This window comes from Balaenoptera borealis (assembly GCF_965194805.1).
Source record: "Balaenoptera borealis genome assembly, chromosome: 8".
Taxonomy (NCBI): domain Eukaryota; kingdom Metazoa; phylum Chordata; class Mammalia; order Artiodactyla; family Balaenopteridae; genus Balaenoptera; species Balaenoptera borealis.
The window spans coordinates 38,552,529-38,575,197 of NC_138865.1; the positions used below are offsets into that span (position 1 = coordinate 38,552,529).

The 22,669-nt window shown below is 34.9% G+C and overlaps 1 protein-coding gene across 7 annotated transcripts in view; it reads right to left on the reverse strand.

Moving 5' to 3' along the window:
• The window catches only part of NAA35 (N-alpha-acetyltransferase 35, NatC auxiliary subunit), a 94,752-nt gene that overhangs the window by 62,836 nt on the left and 9,247 nt on the right, over positions 1–22,669 (reverse strand). For 6 of the 7 annotated variants that reach the window (XM_082401178.1, XM_082401175.1, XM_082401176.1 and 3 more), the window contains exons 3-6: positions 19,614–19,647; positions 14,126–14,240; positions 13,191–13,265; positions 10,716–10,883 (exon numbers count right to left, since the gene is read on the reverse strand). In XM_082401178.1, the coding sequence (XP_082257304.1) occupies positions 10,716–10,883; positions 13,191–13,265; positions 14,126–14,240; positions 19,614–19,647 (392 nt within the window). The remainder of the gene's footprint in view (positions 1–10,715; positions 10,884–13,190; positions 13,266–14,125; positions 14,241–19,613; positions 19,648–22,669) is intronic. The other variant, XM_082401180.1, reaches the window with a different exon arrangement.

The following is a 22,669-nucleotide window of genomic DNA, read 5'->3' on the forward strand; positions in this document are numbered from 1 at the left end:
TACCTTATTTTACTGTATTTTACTTTATTTCACTTTGCAGATACTGCATTTTTTTTAAAACAAATTGAAGGTTTGTGGCAACCCTGCATTGTCAGATGATGGTTAGCATTTTTTAGCAATAAAGTATTTTTTAATTAAGGTATGTACACTGTTTTTTTAGACATAATGCTGTTTCACTTAATAGAGTACACTATAGTAAATATAACTTTAACATGCACTGGGAAAACAAAAAATTCGTGTGACTCGTTTTATCGCAATATTTGCTTTATTGTGGTGGCCTGGATCCATACCTGCATTACCTCCGAGGTACGCGTGTAATAAATACCACAATGAAGTATCACCCCACACCCCTAAGAATGGTGATCATCAAAAAGACAAGGGATAACAAATGCTGGCTAGGATGTGGAGAAAAGGGAACCCTTGTGCACTGTTAGTGGGACTGTAAACTGGTTCAATCACTGTGGAGAACAGTATGCAGGTTACCCAAAAAATTAAAATTAGAACTACCACCCAATCCAGCAATCCCATTAATGGGTATATGTATCTCCAAAGGAAATGAAAACAGGTAACCAAAGAGACATGCACTCTAATGTTTATTGCAGCATTATTCACAATAGCCAAGGTATGGAAACAACCTAAGTGTCCATCAATGAATGAATGGATAAAGAAGATGTATATTTATACAATGAATAATATGCAGCCATAAGAAAAAAAGGAAATTCTGCCATTTGCAGCAACATTAATGGACCCTGAGGACATTATGCTAAGTCAGACAGAGAAAGACAAATACTGTATGATCTCTCTCATACGTGGAATCTAAAAAAACCAAAATCGTAAAAGCAGAGAGTAAAATGGTGTTTACCAGGGGCTAGGGGTGGGGGAATTGGGGAGATGTTGTTTAAGGGTACAGACTTGCAACTAGTAGATTAGTAAGTCCTAGAAACCTAATATACAGTACAGTGATTACAGACAACAAAACTATTATAAACATTAAACTTGCTAAGAGACTCCATTTTAATTGTTCCCAACACTAGAAGAAATGACAATTATGTAACACAATAGAGGTGTTAGCTAATGCTACTATGGCAATCATTTTGCAATATAAATGCAGCAAATCAATATGCTATACTACTTAAACTTAGACAATGTCGTATGCCATATAACTCAATAAAAAAATCAAGAAGTAATAAAAAATGAGTAATAAAATTGGGGCCAGATGATAAAAATAGATACTCTAAGGGTTTTGAATCTTATCAGGTAGGCAGTAGAAACACTGGACTTTTGGTTAAATGTGGTATTTCCACTACACCTCTTGAAATCATACTATACATCAGTAAAGGAATGAAAAGTTTGAATTCCAAAGGACAAAGAAGACAAAGAAAATGGAAGACAACATTCAAGACACATACGGCAATTTTTGGAAGATGCCAAGTAATTGGACAACAAGAGAAGCCACCGCAATGAGAAGCCTGCACACAGCAACGAAAAGTAGCCCCCGTTTGCCGCAACTAGAGAAAGCCCGCGCGCAGCAACAAAGACCCAACGCAGCCAAATATAAAATAAATAAATTAAAAAAAAAAAAAGAAAAAAGATGTGGGGCTAGAGGAATAAGAAGCTGGATGTCTAAGAAAGAAGCTCTTAGACTCCCATCCTCACTCTGCACAGCAAAGTGATATGCCTATCATTTTATTCCCAGCACTTGCCACAATGTCCAGCATATGTTAATGAAATCAATAAATAGATAGTACAGATTAAGGATAGGCAAATTTTTTCTTAAAGGGCCAGATTATATATATTTTATGCTTTGCAGACCAAGTGGCAAAACAGAGAATACTGAGTAGGCACTTATATAACTATATAAATGTAACCATTTAAAAGGAAAAAAAATATTCTTAGATCAAGGACCATAAAAGACACAGGCAGCAGGGCTGGTCTGCAGGCTGTAGTTTGCCAAGGACTTCCTGAGGGTTTAGATGCAGGGTACGGGAGAAAGAGAGGAGTTAAGGATGATGCCCAGGTTTTTGGTCTGCGCAACTAGAAGAATGGAGTTCCATTTGCTGAGATTGAGAAGACTACAGAAGAAAGAAGTTGGAAGCAAGGGGAAAACCAGCAGCTTCATTTTGGAAATGTTATGTGTGACATCCTAGTGAGAATGTAGAATAGGCAGCAGCGTATATGAATATGACATTTAGGGAACAAGCCTAGGTTAAGAATATAAATTTGGCCTCATTAGCAGAGACAGAATTTAAAAATACGAAACTGCATGAGATCATCAAGAGTATAGATAAAGAAGTGTAAAGAGTGAGCCTGAGTCACACCAATGTTTAGAGCTGTGTGCCACATAATTACCGAGCACTTGAAATGAGACTAGTTCAAACTGGGATGTGCTGTAAGTGTAAAATACATACCAGATTGAGAATATTCAGTAGAAAAAAAAGAATTCAAAATATTTCATTAATATTTTTTCCCCAAAATATCTGGACCAATTTATTCTCTCTCCAACAGGAAAAGAAGTATCCATTTTAGGGACTTCCCTGGTGGTCCAGTGGCTAAGACTCCACGCTCCCAATGCAGGGGGCCCGGGTTTGATCCCTGGTCAGGGAAGTAGATCCTGCATGCTACAACTAAAAGATCCTGCGTGCCACAACTAAGACCCGGCACGGCCAAATAAATAAATAAAGATTAAAAAGAAAAGAACTGTCCATTTTATTGCTCTGTTGCAAGCTTCAGGTTGTCTCACATTTATACCCATTTACTTCACAGGCCAAAAAAATGGTATCTAGTTTTAACATGCATTTTTGGATCATCAGTGAGTTGTTTAAAAAAATTCTTTTCCCATAATTTTGTAAGCCATATGCATTTCCTGTTTTGTAAATTGTCTCTTCCCCCACTTCTAAGGTCCAGTGGCAGGCAGAGAATACCCTACAATTAGTGTCTTGCCCAGCTTTCCACAGAAGTGGGTAGTAATACTAAATAAAAAACAGATGTGATAGTACTATGGATTGGTATCCTCCACACAGGATACCCTATGCAGCTAGGGTCATTAATATTTTTAAACTGATTATATATTGAAGTATTATTTTAGATATATTGGGCTAAATAAATGTTATTAAAATTAATTTTACCCATGGTTACTAGAACATTTTAAATTATGTATGTGGCTTGCATTATATTCCTATTGGATACTGCTGGTTTAGAGAATGAGACGACAAACAAGAACAACCATTGAGATGGGAAACCAGGGATAAAGGACATATTAAATGCCAAGAAAATAATCTGTTTCAAAGATGGAGTGATCAACTATGTCAAAATCTTCTGATAGGTCAAGTTTAAGACCAAACATTAACCACTGCGTTTAGCAACACTGAGGTCTTTGATGACCATAATGTCACAATTTTGGTGGAACACGTGTTCAAAGCCTGATTGGAGTGGATTCAACAGAGAAAAGAGGAGAGAACCAGAGACGGTGGGTATGAACACCTCTTAAGGATACTGGCTGAAAAGAAGAACTGAGATATGGGCAGAAGCTGAAGGACAAAACTATGCCATGAAATGGTATTTTTGAGATTGAGTAACATGAATAAAGCATGTTTGTATGCTGATAGGAATGATCCAGTAGAGCAGCAAATTCATTACTCAAGGGATAAAGGTGAGAATTGGTAGACCAATGTCTTTGAATATAAGACTGAGTATGGAATCTAAGGCACAAGCAGAAGGGATCACTCTTAGAAGCAGAGAAAGTTTATCTACATAACAGAAGGGCAGCAGAAAAGAGGTCACATATGCAAGTAGGTGGGAAGACTGCTTCTGTTTATTCAGTGCAACAGAAAGGTAGGTCATTTGCTTCAAGTGAGGATGGTCAAAGTGTTAGAAGTTTGAGGGGAGTGGAGTGAATGAACTAGGGAAATGTAATGATTGTTAGGGAGCACGGAGGGCCTACGTGCAGTTACTGGTGATGAAATGGTAGTAGGACCAATCAGTGGAAATGAATTTTTTTCCAGTCACACTGAGATGTGCAGGTTTAAGGGCAGAGTAGGCCAAGGGTTAGATTCAACTAGAATTGAGGTATAACAAGGCAAGAGAGGAAGGGAGCTGAAAGTATATGCAATGGAATGACTGTAATAAAGGATGATGATACTTAAATTTGGAAAAGAGGGTCAAGAGGTTAATAACAATGAAACGATGATATAAATAAACTGAAGTCCAAGTAGGAGTGAAGAACTCTAGGAATCAGAACACAAGTAATTTAGAAACAGAGGTGGTGGTCTAAGAACGGGATGCTTTAAACTTCAAAGATCATTAAGGGGTTACAAAGACTAATCTAAGGTATGGTCATTAAAAAGAGAAATTCTAAATGCTTCTAAAGAGAAAACATGAGTTGCATATAAAGAATCAGGATGGTAACACTGGGATTACAAATCAGTGGAACGATGCCTTCAAAATGCTGAGGAAGTTATTTTCCAGCCTAGAAATCTATTACAGCCAAACTATCAATCAGGTGTGAGGGCAGGGAAGACATTTTCAGACATGCAAGGTCTCAAAGAAAAATTCCCTCCCTGTCTCCCCGAAGAAACTGGAGACACTGCACAAAGTAATAAACTAAGAACAATAAAGGCACGAGATCCAGGTAACTAGGGATCTAACAAAAAGAGAGGGAAATGGAATTCCCAGGAGAATGGTGCAGAGAAACCTGGGATGACAGCTGTGCAGTGGGCCTAGAAAGCAACTGACCCAGCCTGAAGCTAGAGAACAAAGAAGTTCAAGAAGAGCATTTCAAAACAAAAATTATAAATTACCTGATATATATATATATAGATGTTTATATACATGATGAAATATACAGATTACCTGATGTGTTTAATAATAATGGGAAAAGAAGAATTAAGGAAAAGTACACATAAAACTAAGCAAACCAAAAAGAAGAGGTAGTTATTACCTTCAAGAAAAAAAAAATTTGTATGAGGAAAAAAAAGCATACACTACTCTGGCTCATCTGTCATTAATATATATACAATCACAATAATGTCAGAATTGAATGATTTAACCACAAAGTGAATTACTATTTGGAGTGAGGAGGTAATGTATGAATGCTAAACATATGCTAAAAATGTGCTGCTATACTATAGCTAAAAACTGATAAACCCTTAAACCCAGAAACTAGAATATAAGCCTATTATACAGAAACATAGAAGTAGATAGTAGAAAAAGCTAAAAGAATTGAATATTATTATGAATGGATAAGGAAAGAGCAGAGCACTATAATTTTTTCATTATAAGTCTTGTGGGCTATTCGATTTTGTATACTATGTACAAGTATCATTACTTTTATTAAAATACACACCCTAGTGAAAACTTTCAAAGAGCAAAACTGAACATGACCAGATTACCTTTAAGAAACTGATGGTCAAGTGGAGAATGGACTAGAGGGAAAAGACTAGGCCAGATAGTAGAGTTCAGAAACTCTCACAGGAGCCTAACCTAAAGCGGACAGAGGCATGAACTAAAGCAGGAACAATGAGAGGGAAGAAAAAACAGTGCCCAGATTCAAGACACTTGCAAGGTAAAAGGATCTGGATGTCGGAGGTTAAAAAAAGTAATCAAAGATAACACTAAAGACACCATTTTACAAGATACAGAATCCAAGAGGAAAAGCCATCCAATGGGGGAACTGTGGTTCCCATTTGCATGAGAGCAAGATATTGAGAAAGAAACATCTTTAGGCAACTGAAAACGTCTCCAGTTCAGGAGTAAAAACAAAGCAGAGACAAAATACATAATCATCTAGGAACTTCTGAAGCATCCACTTCAAACAAGCAAATTATTTAAGTCGTTCTTATTTATTCATTACCAGGCCTCTTAAGGATTTTACTGGAAGATCAATTTTTTTTTTAATTATTAAAACTGAGACAAATTTATCTGGAAAATCTGAAAAGTTTAGCAAAACAGGAAAAATATCATCTTTCCAGCCTAGGAGCTAACTTTTGTTTATGTTTCTTTTCAGTTTTCTTTATTTTTACATAATTGATTACATTGTGTGCTGCCTTCTTAACCTTTTAAAGTATGCCTTTTTCCATTATATTAAATACTTTGTGATCACTATATATTCATTACACGTAATCAGTTATGTGTAATAAATTAACCATAATTTATTTCAACCATAACCCTAATGGTGGCATTTTGATTGATACCAGTTTTCCCTATTAAAAACACTGATTAATGCACTTGGGCATAAAGCATCCACATTTCTAATAATTTCTTTAAGGCTGAGTTCTAGAGGTGAACTAACTAGTTTAAATGGTGTCAATATGTTTAAGACTCTTGATATATACACTGCCAAACTGTTTTCCAAAACAGCTATGCTAATGCATACCCCCCACTAGTAAAAAAAAAAAAAAAAAAAAAAAAAAGTGCCAACATATTGCATCCTTACCAACATTGAATATTCTCATTTTAAAAACTTTGTAGATGAAAAGTGAACTAATTATTATTTTGTTTTTCTTGGATTACACTGAGCCTAAATTTTTAAAATATTATGGCCATTTGATAACCTTCCTCTATGAATGAGGTATTTATTTTACTGCGCATTTATTCATTCGGGTTTTAGTATCATGCTTTATTTGAATGGGATCTTAATACACAAAAATTGATTATTTTGTTGTCTATATTTTTCCTAAGAATTTTTTCTATCAGTTTTCTTCCTATTAGTCCTTTCCTTTAGGATTTCTCCCATCTCTTAGTAAGTCCTTCATCCAGAGACTATATAGAAATTTGATTACTTCTATCATAAAAAAATTTTTTTAGTTTATTTAAAAAGAAAGTAATACAGGCATATAATAAAAATTCCAGTAGTACAAACAAGTATATACCCTGACCCTCAAATACCCTAGTTATCTTCTTGTGTATGAAGATTTAAGTACCTATCTCTTTAGAAAAAAGAAAACAAAAACAGTAGCAAGCTACACATGCTTTTCTACACCTAACTTATTTTATATTAATTTGGAAATCTAATCTCATCTGTATAAGTAAGCCCACCTCCTCCTCTGAAAAGGTTACACAACACTTACTTGGCTGTATGAGTGTAGTGTCATTTAATGAGTCTCCTATTGATGGACATTAGTTTCCAGACTTTAGTTACTGCAAACAACACTACAATTAATGTCCTTGTATGTAGACCTTTGGGGATAAGCACAAATATATTTATAGGCTAAATTCCTAAAAGTGAAACTGCTGAAACAAGACATGCATTTTAAGTCATAGATATTACCAAACTGCTCTTTTAAAAAGTTGTATGAATTTACACTCCCATCAAAAAATGTATGAATCTTGCTTATAATGGAATCCTGTCCTAACTAATAAATGTGGAGGGAGTGCTAGAGTTCAAAATCATCATTTTGCAGCCAACACAGTCAAGATTAGTCCAAGCAAGTATCATGAATGGATACTAAATATATAGGGAGAGACTTTAATGAGCAGGATATTTATATGATCTTAAAGTGTTTCCCTAGAGATTCCTTATTATGTATGCAAGGTTAGATATAGTAACCATATGGGAATGTAAACTGGTGCAGCCACTATGGAAAACAGTATGGAGGTTCCTCAAAAAACTAGAGTTGCCATATGATCCTGCAATTCCACTCCTGGGCATATATCTAGACAAAACTATCATTTGAAAATATACACGCACCCCAAAGTTCATTGCAGCACTATTTACAACAGCCAAGATATGGAAACAACCTAAATGTCCATCGACAGATGAATGCATAAAGAAGATATGGTATATATACAGTTGAATACTACTCAGCCATAAAAATGAAATAATGTCATTTGCAACAACATGGATGGACCTAGAGATTATCATACTAAGTGAAGTAAGTCAGAAAAAGAAAGACAAATACCATATGGTATCACTTATATGTGGAATCTAAAATATGACACAAATGAACTTATCTATGAAAGAGAAACAGACTCACAGACAGAGAACAGACTTGTGGTTGCCAAGGGGAAGAGGGGGTGGGCGAGGGATGGATTGGGAGTGTGGGATTAGCAGATGAAAACTATTATATATAGGATGGATAAACAACAAAGTCTTACTGTATAGCACAGGAACTATATTCAATATCCTGTGATAAACCATAATGGAAAGAAATATGAAAAAGAATATGTATATATGTATAACTGAATGTGTATATATGTATAACTGAATCACTATGATATACAGTAGAAATTAACACAACAATGTAAATCAACTATACTTCAGTAAAATAAATTTTTTTTAAAAAGTAACCATATAGCAATCAGAAAACACCTTGATGGGGTGATAAAATCACATCACCATTGAGGGGCAGATGGACACTGTATGCCTCAGATGTGATATCATAAGAAGGACACAACATCACTCACATCATATGCCAGCCAGGACTGCATAATATAAATCTAATCATGAAGAAAGAGCAGACAAACCCCAAGTGAGGAACATTCTATTAAAAAGGGGAAAGCAGGAGAGGGCTGCATTTTCCAAAAATATTACTGTCATTAGAGACAAAAGGATAAGGAACTGTTATAGATTAAAGGACACTAAAGAGATATGCAGCTAAATGAAGGACATGATCCTAGACTGGATCCCATACCGTAGGGAAAGATAAGAAGGACATTACTGAGTCAACTGATAGAAATGGAACATGGGTAATGGATTGGTATTATAGATTTACTGAGGTTGATAATTGTGCTGTAGTTGTGTATGAGAGTGCCCTTTTCCTTACAAGGTGCATACTGACGTGTCTCAGGGAAGAAGATCATAATGTACACAACTTACTCTGCAATGATTCAGAGAAAAAAAATACATATATACATACATGCATGAGAGAAAAACTGAAAAAACAAATGAGATAATAGGTTAATAGCAGCTGAATCTGGGTGTTCTTTGTGCTGTTACTGTAACTGCTGTTATTTGGAAAATATTTCCAAATAAACTTTCTTTTCAAAGATTAAAAAGAGGGAAACAATGACTATTCATATCCTACACACACACACACACACACACACACACACACACACACACACACACAGCATGTGAGTGCCTGTTACAGGTAGAACATGGTATCTCACAGTTTTAATTTGCATTTCTAAAGTGAGGTTAAGAATCTTATGTTTAATGGTCATTTTATTTCCGTAAACTGTCTTCCGATTTTTAAATAACTTTTTACACTTGAAATATTTTTTCTATCTACAATTTACTCTGATGTTGTTATAAACTGAATGTTTGTGTCCCCCTCTCACTCCCAAACTCATATGTGAAATTCTAATGCCCAGTGCGATAGTATTTGGAGGTGGGGCCTTTGGGAGGAATCCACAGAGTTGTTTAACAAAAAGTCGCAAGGCTTAAAAAAATAAAAAATAAAAAAGAGGGGGAACCTATAGATCGAGACTTAAGACATATCAATCAACTGCAGTAAACAGCCTGAATGTGTCCCGTCAAATTTTATATGTTGAAACCTAACCTTCAATGTGATGGTACTGGGAGATGGAGCCTTTAGGAGGTGATCAGGTCATGAGGCTGGGGCCCTCATACATGGGATTAGTGTCCTTATAAAAGAGACTCCAGAGAGCTCCCCACCCTTCCTTCTGCCATGTGAGGCCACAGTGCAAAGATGAACCAGGAAGCAGGCCCTCACCAGGCACCAAATCTGCTGTTGCCTTGATCTTACACTTCTTAGCTTCCAGAACTATAGGAAATAAATTATTGTTTATAAGCTACCCAGTCTATGGTATGCTGTTATGGCAGCCCAAATGGACTAAGGAAGATGTAAAACGCTGATGAAGTAATTTTCAAGGGTACTAACTAATTGTTCCAGTACTATTTGGGAAAAAAATCCTTTCTCTTTCCCACTGATTTTTTATGTCTTTTTGGGTGTACTTTAAGAATGTACTTAAAATAATTTGTATGACTCTTCTCACTTTTTAACTCAAACTAATCTTATAAAAAATTCCATCCAAATGGATAAGACTTTCCATAATGACATCCATATCAATTCAAATATGTAGCTAAAAAACCAATGAGTGTATAAGAAGTACACAGTATTTCATAAACAACTCATAAGCCACACATTCAAATGTGAAAATCACATTAGGCATATATTTCATTATTCTCATATACATAATATAAATTTAGAAAAGCTTTGCACTGAACCATTGCTGGAGCCTAAGATATTTATTCTGTATCAGTAACAGTGTGGAAAAAAAAACAGTTTCAACAAAGTAAAGAATTAAACAAAAATAATTACTTATCAATAGTTTCAAATGCTATCACATCTCCCCTTAAAATATCAGTATCTGAAATCTTTTTTTTATGATAAAGAGAAAAAAATCTTTCTATGTCTAAAATGCACAACACTTCCTCAGGCTGAGGTACTTAGTACTAAGTGGAAGAAAACGTTTATATTCTAAATTATTCTTCATAACTTTGTTTTCCTTAGCTCCCTCTTATCTAAAGACTGAGATTGACAGAAGGAACACACATTAAGATGAAGGTCCTTTCTTGGAGAAAACTGGATTGTTTTAGCCAATATATTTGTAAACATCAACAGCATATTACTTTAAAAAACTATTTTTAACTATAAATGTTGACAAAAAAATACATATCACACAATCATTTAAATACTTCACACTGAATAAGGTGGTCAACGAGCTTCAGGAATTCTTATATTACAAAATCTTACCTCTTCAAAAACAGCAGCTTTATTTACTTTTTCCCTTGCAATGTCACAGATTTTCAAGATACCCAGAGCAAAAGCTTTCATGGCAGGATCTTCTATAAAGTCTGGATTATGAATGTAAAGGCACGTAAATACTGTCTGTGCCAAGGAATGGCCTTCTAACCATGTTATCTATAAAGAAATAAAAGAATGCACATGTTTAAGGTGATACACAGAGTCTGAAAAGTCTGATCCAACAGTCAAAGGCCAGAGTGCCACAGGCCCAAATAAATATGATTAATCACAAGATTTAAAAGATGATTAAAAGGAAGGTCAGAAAAGACAAAATACAGTTAGAATTCACTTTCATTAACTAAAGTCTTTCAAGAATTAAAAACATGATTACCTTAAAGTAACAGATATGGGAAGCATTCTTTTATATAATTCAGTTTGCGAATATTCAGAGATTAATGAAATTACAGGGCCTCCTTACATCACATCCAAAAGCTATCAATTCTACAATGTAGTCAATAAAAACCCATGAAATTAAGGAATTCACAACTTTAGAGCTAACCTGGTTCTTAGCCACTCATTCAACTCTTCTTTTTCAACCCAACTATTACTAACCCAGTCAAGTGCATCACATCTCACCTGGATTACTACAAGAAACTATGCAACTGTTTCCCTGCCTCCCACCTCTACTTCAGTAACCCCATTCAGAGGGATCTTTCTAAAACACAAAAATAATCAGGCAACACCATTTTACTGAGTGACTACCATGAGCCAAGTACCATGTGCTAGAAGCTAGAAGAACAGCAGCCAAAACTGAGTAATTATGATATCTAAGTACTATGCTAGGTATTTTCATATATCTTATCTCATTTTTTCCTAACACTTTGAGGAAGGCGGTATTTTTCTCATCTTACATATAAAGAAATAGTCAGAGAGTGTAAATAATTTGCCCAAGTTTATTCAGTTATAATTTACACTAAGTCCAAGAATTCTGCAATAGAGCAAAAAAAAATGCTACATTACAAAATGAGAAAAGCACATGAAAACTGCTCTAATTAAGATGTGTATTTTGTGTTACTAGTGTGCAGAAGAGAGACTTTCCAGACTGAAAACCATCTGCCTATTAAAGTTCAAACTTAGATACAGCCCCGAGTCTCACAGAATTGTTCCTCAACTTTGACAAAAATCCTCCTCCTTGCCTCCTTTTATCCTATTCCACTAGGACAGTAAATGGCGAAACAGTAATTAAAACATCTCTGAGAGAAACAGACAGCTTTGGAGGAAGAAGAATCAGGACCAGGATTCTGGTTATGCCCCTTCCTAGCAAAGTAACCCTAGGCAAATAGATAAGAGTGACACCAGATAGCTCACAGAGCTGATATAAGACCTAAGTGAGGGACTTCCCTGGTGGCGCAGTGGTTAAGAATCCGCCTGCCAATGCAGGGGACACAGGTTCAAGCCCTGGTCCGGGAAGATCCCACATGCTGCGGAGCAACTAAGCCCGTGCGTCACAACTACTGAGCCTGCCCTCTAGAGCCCATGAGCCACAACTACTGAGCCTGCCCTATAGAGCCTGCGAGCCACAACTACAGAGCACGCATGCCACAACTACTGACGCCCACACACCTAGAGCCCATGCTCCGCAACAAGAGAAGCCACCGCAATGAGAAGAACACGCACTGCAATGAAGAGTAGCCCTCGCTCGCCGTAACTAGAGAAAGCCCGCGCACAGTAACGAAGACCCAATGCAGCCAAAAATAAATAAATTAAATAAATTTATTAAAAAAAAAAAAAAGACCAAAGTGAAAAATACACACAAAAAATACATAACAGAAGTACTTCACACACACTGGCAATCAATGAGTATTTTACTGGATGCACAAATGAAGAAATTTTATATTATTTCTAAGGACAATGATTTAATATCAAGTTTAAAAAAGAAAGGGACAGTCAGAAAGAAGGGGGCAGAAAAAAGGGCTGTACAAATGAGAATTTTCCCACAATTAAACCACATGATCCAGGGAAGACAACCTATTCAGCATATATATAAAAATCATTAAAAAATTTTCTTCATAGTAGAAAATGGCCAGTTTACTTCAGTATACCTTAGATTAGGAAAAAAACTTATCCAAAGCCAATCCAAAATTCTCGTTGGTTCAATTTCATGCTTATTAATGGAACCTCCCAATTTCAGATTTGTTTCCCTGGGTAGCGTGAGAATAAAAAGGGTACTTTGGATAATGCCTATATATTATTATCTTCCTTGGAAAGAAAATATCCTTCCAGAAAATGAGAACCTAAAACCACTCAGATGAAAAGATAAAATGCTGTTTCCTACAGCATAACTTGGCCTGCTAATCTTATGTACATCTTACTAGGCCAAGCATTACATATATTTCATATTCAATGTTGATGTATATACTTCCAAACTGAAATTCAAGTAAGTCACAGTTTTTAAATTAACCAACATGTTATCTTAACTCTTACCAAACAGCAAAAACATGTATCCATTATCCCTATCAATTCAGGCAAGGTGAGGTCTTTAATTTTAATGGTGCCATCCTAAAAAGAAGGGGAAATATGACATATATATAAGTTTTTAAAATATGTATGGCTACTATGTACAGTAAATATTTTAAAATATCAGTTCTAAGGAAACTATCTCATCAGCTGATAAAACTAAGGTGCCAAATTAACTCTGTATTCTTAAAAATAATGTATCTTAATGGGTCTTCAATATGAAAAATCAAAGCCTCTCAAATTTGAAACAGAATAAAGGCCTTTATAAAAAAATAAAGTCAAACCAACAAGCATTTTAAAAGCACAGTTCAAATTAGTTTTAAACATTAATAAGTATGAAGCATTTTAATGAATTGAAACTACTCACAAAGAAAATAAAACTACTTACAAAGAAAAAAAATGTTTTAAACATTTCCCTTAAACTAATTAACTATACTACTCATAATTTTTTTTTTAACACTATCCACTTACTTAGCAAATCTTTCTTCACAAAATACGCAAAAATTAAACTCTGAGGCAACTATGAATGAACTTCTAAATCAATTCTCATTGAGTTAAACATCTAGTTCACTACCACGAGCATTTTACTTAATATATTAATACATAAAATTTAATCCCTAAGCCAATTACCCAGGTATATGAATACATACTCAAATGCTTTCAAAAATTAACTTAAAAAATGCACACAGACACAAATTTAGAGCAAGCTTTTAATGGAGACCTTAAACAATTAAAATTTCAATGGAAAGAGAAAGATAACCAACGCTTGTTTACATACCTGAGAGGCATTTAAGAAAATTACACTTTAACATACGAAGTTTGATTTCCGTTATTAATCAAAATGTTTTAAAATATGAATAACAAACAACAAAAGAAAACACAAAAGGCACAATGGTGACTACCTTGATAGCTTGTTCAAAACTGAGAACTTTTCGATTAACTTGGTTTCCAATCATGCCAGCATCCATCTTGGGATCCATCATTTCAATGGCTGACATAGCTTCAAAAAGACCAAATCTGCAAATAAAAAAACTGACTCTACAAATTGTTTATGAACTAATAAGCTTACCCAGATTCCAACAATGGTACAAAAATTATTACAGTACTTTAAATAACTACCCTATTTTATGTATTTGGTCTTCCCAACTTGCTATCACTTCTACTTCAATTAGATAATCTTCCTTTAACATAAAAATTCTTCCATGTACTTGTCACTCAAATTATTTTACATGTACTATGAGGCAAGAAAAGAACTAAAACCAAAGTTGTTTTTGTTCTTCCTTCAAAAAGTTCACACATTAGAAGTTTTTGGAAAAAAAGAGATCAACTGATCTACAATGGATTTCATTTTGCCTTCTTTAAATAATTTTCTCTATTTAACACTTAGAAAGTTATGTTTGGAATAATCATTATCAAATGTAACTTTTAGATTTTTTTCATTTTCTTTACACCTTGAAAGTCTAAAAACCTGGCATGTTACCATCTATAATGCCCAAAGTTTTGGCCATTACATAAGAAAAAAATAAAATCCAGAAATTTTGATGGTCTGATGTTTGTAGCTTATTAGACATAGAAGCAGATAGTTGTGATGTAGTGTGGACAGATTAGTTAGTATATCTTTAATTGAGATATGAGAAAAGAAAAGCCTAAAAGAAAGTTCGACTGTCCATCAAGCTACTGACTTCCTATTTTGCTTGGTCTAAGCCATTAGATTACCAGGAAAATAAAGACATCTACCTTGTTACATTAAATCATTTCTCTCAGAAAAGCAGCAGCAGTAAGACATCAAGAAAAATAAACAAATCGGACCTAATCAAACTTACAAGCTTTTGCACAGCAAAAGAAACCATAACCAAAATGAAGACAACCTACAGAATGGGAGAAAATATTTGTAAATGATGCAACCAACAAGGGCTTAATTTCCAAAATACATAAACAGCTCATACAACTCAACAACAACAACAACAAACAACCCAATTGAAAAATGGGCAGAAGACCTACATAGACGTTTCTCCAAAGAAGAAATACAAATGGCCAGCAGGCACATGAATGAAAAGATGCTCAACATCTCTAATTATTAAAGAAATGCAAATCAAAACTACAATGAGGTACCACCTCACACTGCTCAGAATGGCCATCATTAAAAACTCTACAAATAACAAATGCTAGAGACGATGTGGAGAGAACGGAACCCTCCTGCACTGTTGGTGGGAATGTAAGTTGGTACAGCCACTACGGAAAAGAGTACGGAGGTTCCTGAGAAAACTAAAAATAGAATTACCACATGATAAAGCAATCCCACTCCTGGGCATATACAGACAAAACTTTAATTCAAAAAGATACATGTACCCCTATGTTCACAGCAGCACTATTGCACAACAGCCAAGACATGGAAACAGCCTAAATGTCCACTTACAGATGAATGGATAAAGAAGGTGTGGTACCTAAATACAATGGAATACTACTCAGCCATAAAAAAGAATGAAATAATGCCATTTGCAGCAACATGGATGGACCTAGACATTACCATACTAAGTGAAGTCAGACAGAAAAAGACAAAAACCGTATGATATCACTTACATGTGAAATCTAAAATATGACACAAATGAACCTACCTACGAAACAGAAACAGACTCACGGACATAGAGAACACACTTGTGGTTGTCAAGGGGGAGGGGGTTGGGGGAAGGATGCAGTGGGAGGTTGGGGTTAGCAGATGTAAACTATTATATAGAGAACAGATAAACAACAAGGTCCTACTGTATAGCACAGAGAACTATATTCAATGTCCTATGATGAACCATAATGGAAAAGGATACATAAAAAAACATGTACATACGTATAACAATCATTTTGCTGTACAGCAGAAATTAACACATTGTAAATCAACTATAATTCAATTAAAAAAAAAAAAGAAGAGCTTTAAGGAGACACTCCCTGAAATCCATCAAACCTCTTAATGCTTCAATTTAAGATACTCTGACAATATGAGCATACTGAAGAAAACTCTCATCTATAAATCTGACACAATGTTGCGAATCAAAACCCAAATGGTATTTTTCAAAGAGCTTGTCAAGCCGAAAGAGAAAATATGCAAAAATGGAAAAGAACCTTTTCAATAAAACAATAGGGATTCACCAAATATCAAAGATACTATAAACCTGTAATAATTAAAAGCATTCTAGCATACACAGATGAAGAAAAAACAATCCAAAGCCATGTTTTTGTAGGAAGTACATATGATAAAGGTGGAATTTCAAATTAGTGGAAAAACAGTGTATTAGTCAATAAATACTATTAAGACAAATGGCTAACCATCCTGAAAAAGTGAAATCTTTGATTTACGCAATTTAATAAAACAAACCCCAGGCAGATCTAAGTTCTAAACCTAAAATAAGCAAACAAACAAAAACTCTTTTAATAATTAACAAAGCTACAAAGAAAAAAGTTGATAACTCCAACTGTGTAAAATATTAAAAATTTATATGCAACAATAAACCAGTCAGTTAAAACACTGACAATTATCTAGGGGAAATATTTTTAATATAGGTAATTTTGAAAAAGTTAATATCCAGAATATATAACTAACTCATACAAATAGGAAAAGACAAATAATCCAAAGAAAAGTAGGCAAAGGACATGAATGGATAATTAACAGAAGAGAAAATATAAACTATTAATAAAAAAGTAAAAAGCTATTCAAATTCTAATGTAATCAAGTAATGCAAAACAAAATGATGCTGGTTTTTGGCGGGGGGGGGGCGGGGTAAGGAAACTTTTGTTTTTTAATTTGTACTCTCATATGCTGTTGGTGTTAGTGTAAATTGATAAAGACTTTTGTGAGGGAAAAAATTTGACTGAATCCATTAAAATCCAGTCATTTGATTTCTGGGCTTCTATCCTAAAAATCATTTGCACATGTATATGTATAAAGAGGCTTGTATAAATTAAATGTTTTCAATTTTCCCATGTTACCAAAAAATGTTGCAATCTGAATGTCCATCAATAGGGATACCATAGAACAAATTATGGTACAGTCATTTTATAAAATAAAAAGCAGCAGTTAAAATGAACAAGGTGGAGCTAACATGGAAAGATCTCCAAGATATACTGAAAGGGGGGGGTGGGGAATTTGCAGAATACACACAGTCGGCCCTTGCTATACAGGGGGTTGGCTCCAGGAGCCTCCACAGATGCTCAAGTCCCTTACATAAAAAATGGCATATAGATGAATACTGTACTATATATCCCCATTTACAGTTAACTAGTTCTATAGATTTCATTCACGTATATAAGTATATATATTTTTTATAGGTCCAGGACATGTAACAATCTGATGACTTATAACAATGACTATCTCCAAGCAAAGAACAGAGATTGTGTTGGAGAGATGGTGTCATGGGAAGTTCTGCTTCATCTCTAATGTTTAAATTTGTTAAAAACAAAGTATCCGTTTATTGCTTATATGAAAACAACTAAAGAAAAGCTGTTAATGGCACAATTAAAACGCTAGATCAATAAAGTCTACCATATGACCCAGCAATCCCACTACTGGGCATATACCCTGAGAAAACCATTCAAAAGGACACATGTACCCCAATGTTCATTGCAGCACTATTTACGACAGCCAGGACGTGGAAACAACCTAAATGTCCAACAACAGATGAATGGATAAAGAAGATGTGGTACATATATACAATGGAATATTACTCAGTCATAAAAAGGAACAAAATCGGGTCATTTGTAGAGATGTGGATGGACCTAGAGTCTGTCATACAGAGTGAAGTAAGCCAGAAAGAGAAAAACAAATATCGTATATTAATGCATATATGTGGAATCTAGAAAAATGGTACAGATGAACCTATTTGCAAGGCAGGAACAGAGACACAGATGTACAGAACGGACATGTGGACACAGGCGGCAGGGAAGGGTGGGACAAATTGGGAGATTAGGATTGACATATATACACTACCATGCATAAAATAGCTAGCGGGAACATGCTATAAAGCACAGGAAGCTCAGCTCGGTGCTCTGTGATGACCTAGACAGGTGGGGTGGGGGGTGGGAGGGAGGCTCAAGAGGGAGAGGATATAAGTATACATATAGCTGATTCACTTCATTGTACAGCAGAAACTAACACAACAATGTAAAGCAGTTATACTCCAATAAAAAATTTTTTTTAAAAATAAGGTATTTGCTTTATTAGTAAAATTGCTACAGAAACCAGAGTAGCAGTAAGTTAGCTATTCCATGCACTCAACAAATACTGAGTGCCTGCTTATGTGCTAGGCACTGTTCTAGGCACTTGAGATACATGAGTGAGCAAAAAAAACTTGCCTGTCTCATGGGGCTTACGTTCTAGTGGAAGGAAACAAACAATAAAGATAAGTAAATGACATAGAAGGCTAGAAGACCATACATGCTAGGGGGAAAAGAAATGACAGTTAAAGAAGATATGGATTAAAAGGATACAAATTTAATAGATGGCCAGGGCAGGCTGCTGGCAATCATGATCCCTGGGCTCAGTGTCTAAAACCTTGGGGAAATGAAGAGGGCTATGTCCCTCTAGCGGCCCTCTCTCAAATGTTATTCCATAGTCAGGAGCCACATTCTTTCCTGCATTAGCTTATGGTTTGATTTCATTATATCCTTCCTATCACGGCCTGTGACATCAAAATGATGACCTACAGTGGTTCTCAAAGTGTGGTCCCTAGATCAGCAGCATCAATCTCACCTGAGAACTTGAGAAATGCAACTTCTGTGATCCCACACTAGACCTACTAAATAAGGAACTCTGGGGGTGGGTTCCAGAAATCTGTGTTTTAAAACCCTTCTGATGATTCTGATGTCACTAAAGTCTGAGAAGAATTAAGCTTCAAGTTCCTACTTCCCCTAACAAATGTCCAATCTTGTCTACTTACTAATTTAAAATTTCATACTCCCAACCTTGAAAATTGAGTCTGGCCACAGCAGTATGGGAACTGAGGCTATCTATGGGAGTATAAATATAATCAAGAATTTCCTTTCATTTACCTTTCTAGGGATTCTCAATCTACTTTCATCTAGGCATTTAATCACCTACCTCTGGTCATCAACCAGCGTTATCACATACGACATGCAACCAATACCTTTTCTCAAGAAATTCCACATCCTGTACACCTACCCTCAAGGAATGACCATAAGTCACAGTTTCACTAGGTACAACCACTTCCTATCACGACTAAGGTCAGCTGCCCCAAAACAGCTGACCAAGGTTAAAAATATATAATTAGTGTTATTCTTACAGCTTTGAAATGTAAAATTACTCAGACTTCAAGGAATACTATTGCACAGGAGACAAAATAGATGGAAATATTACACTACACTATTTCAAAGGACACAAATACTTACAGCTTATCATGAAGCAGTTCTCCCAACTTTAGTTCTAAAAGAAACAAAGAGAAAAATCTTTTGAATAATACCTATTTATATTTAACTGTGAATTCTAAGAAAAAAATGAAACAAAATATTAGCACCTGAAAAATGTGCTTGCAGTCCTTTAAACTTCATTTTCTAAGAAATGGTCATGTTATTTCTACTCAATTACTAATATAATGTCTTCTACACAGTGAATATTTAAACACTAACTATAAATTGAACTTCTGAGAATTAACAAGTGACCCATCACAGGCTACAATAATACAACCAGAATTATCAGCCTCATTTTAAAAAAACCACTAATACATTTCTCCCTAAGTATACTTTTTCACAGAACTGTATGCTATTTCTCAAGTTGTTTTTAACCTACTTGGCATCATAATCTAATCTCTTTTTGTCCCAGGAACAGTGTCGAAACTATTTTTTTATTACATTTTATTTAAATAATGTAGAAAACACTTGCATAAACAGCTGATCAAAAGAGTGTTAATCCTCCATAAAGCAGCAGTTCTCAACCTTGGCTGCATATCACTATCAATTGGGGAGCTTTTGAAAACCCCAATGTCCAATCAGCACCCCAAACCAATCAAATTCTAGGAGTGGGACCCATAGAGTGGTTCTAAAGTACTCCAGATGATTTCAATGTGCAAGTAAAGGGAGAACCACTACTGTATCATTTTTAAGTAGCTTAAATGTTGATGGTCAACTCCTGTGGAAGACATAAAGAAGCAGTTCTCAGAATATTACTAATCTCCCTAGCTAATAAGTTAAATGACATTCATTTTTTAAAGTTCCATGTACTGAAACAGATAAATCAATGAGAAGCATTTATCAAAATACTATAATGAAGCATAATAGAACAGACAGTGGTTCTCAAAGATGGTTTGAGAACCCAGGAGTCTGTGATGTTAAAGTCATTTTGTAATAATACTAAAACTAAAATACTAAAATAATACTAATACATTTTGTAAATAATACTAAACTTTTTTTCATTGTGTTGACATTTACAACGATGATGCAAAAGCAATGGTGTAAAGAGGAAAAGGGCAAAACTCTGTAGCTTCAGCACAAATCAAGACAGTGGCCCCAAGCTAAACAGTGTATTCTTCACTTCCATGCACTTTCACTTAAGAAGACCTTGATGGAACAGTAAAAATTATTAATCTCAGGGCCAGGACCAGAGTGCAAGTAAGGCATGGAGGGTGCAAAACTTAAGGAGGTACTTTCAAGTAGTGCCTTCTTAAATTTTGTACCCTAATTGCCTCACTCACTTCATCCTAGGGCTGGTCCTGATATATGTAATTAAATTTCAATCTTTGAATACATCTTTTTAATATTCTATTTGACAAATGGGAAGTATACATAAACACTTCCTCTGCTTACCAAAGTAAGAGACTGTCTCAAGGAAAAGCTCTTGCACAACTATCATGGAACACCACTTTTACTTGAAAGAACAGTGACAAATTATAGTTATTCAGACTTGTCAATATGACATTTTCTTGAAAATAAATGAGTTTGTCACTTTAGGAAAATAACTGACAAGGTTTATTGCCAGTGATAAAATTTGAGCTTTCAAGAAAAAATCAGAATTCTGGAAAACATGTATCTGCCACTGTGAACTTGACAGTGTCCCAATACTTAAAAAGGCTTTCCTGAGGATACTGTGGCGATATTAACAAATGTGCTTTTTAATACTGTATAATGAAATGTGTCAACACTTGGAAAATGTGCTTAACTCACTAAACCAATATTTTGCAAATAGCAATGCATGTTACAAAATCAGGCATGGATAAAAGATCCATTCAACGTTCTAGACAGACCAATATACTTTATGTAACACAGCATGAAAGGTCCACTGATATGCTTTCAGATTCCACACTGCAAACTTAATCTTTAAGAAACTACCACCTGCCAAGTTTTGGTATAGTAGCAAAGAATATCCACAATTACCTGAAAAGGTTCCACCATCTTTTAACTACATATTTGGTGAGGCCTGATATACTTCCTATACTTCTACCAAAACGACATGTGGCAACAGACTGAACACAGAAGCAGATAGGGAATTCAGGTGCCCTCTATTATGCCGACATCAAAGAGATTTTCAAAAGTATAAAATAATGCCACTCTTCAAAGTTGTTCTTTGTTTTGGAAAATACATTTTTCATTTTAAAAATGTTATGGTGACATGCAATGGGTTTATTACCATTTTCAAATGAACAAGTATTTTTTAAATTTCTGTTTTAAATTCTAATACTGTAAACATCAATATACATATAATACACATAAACAACACTTTTTAAAAGCATAAGAGGGTATTTTTAAGAGTATAATGGGGTTCTGATACCAAAAAATTGAGAATTGCTGTAATAATTTACCATATACTTAGGGTAGATTTGGGTACCAAATAGCTTCACTGAACACTCCACAGACCCAGAAGCAAGTTGATCACTCTGGGCCCTGAGTTTATCATCTGTAAAATGAAGGCTTGTACTAGATGATTCTGTTAAAGTTCCTTAGGACATCCTCCCTTTTGCCTTGGCAATGAACAATGAACTATAACTTGTAGCTGGAGTTTGGGTTTGCAGCAGTGCTAAGCACTTGAAGCATACGATCATTCTCCTGAAGAAAAGTAATCTAACGGGATGAGAAAAACATGGAACTATTTGACAACGCAAATACATTTTACCCTCTTATAAATGAGAAGATCATTTGAAAACTGGTGTTACAGATCTTTGAATATATTTCTACACATAACATTGTACATGATGGTTAAGTTCACTGCTAGGGTCGCTATGAAGGCCCTACTGAATCTATGATATAGCTGGAATCCAATACCATTGTACAGTTATAATTAAACAGATGAATTAAAGTTTACCTCTGGGTAAAGGTGGCCAACTGAACACATGCAACAACCTTTAACTCCCTCCTGAAATCTCATTTAAACAATTAAAGGAAAAAAATAATTTTTTTTTTTTAAAGAAAGCTATGAACCTAAAGGAAGAGGAAAAATAGGTACAGAAATAATACAA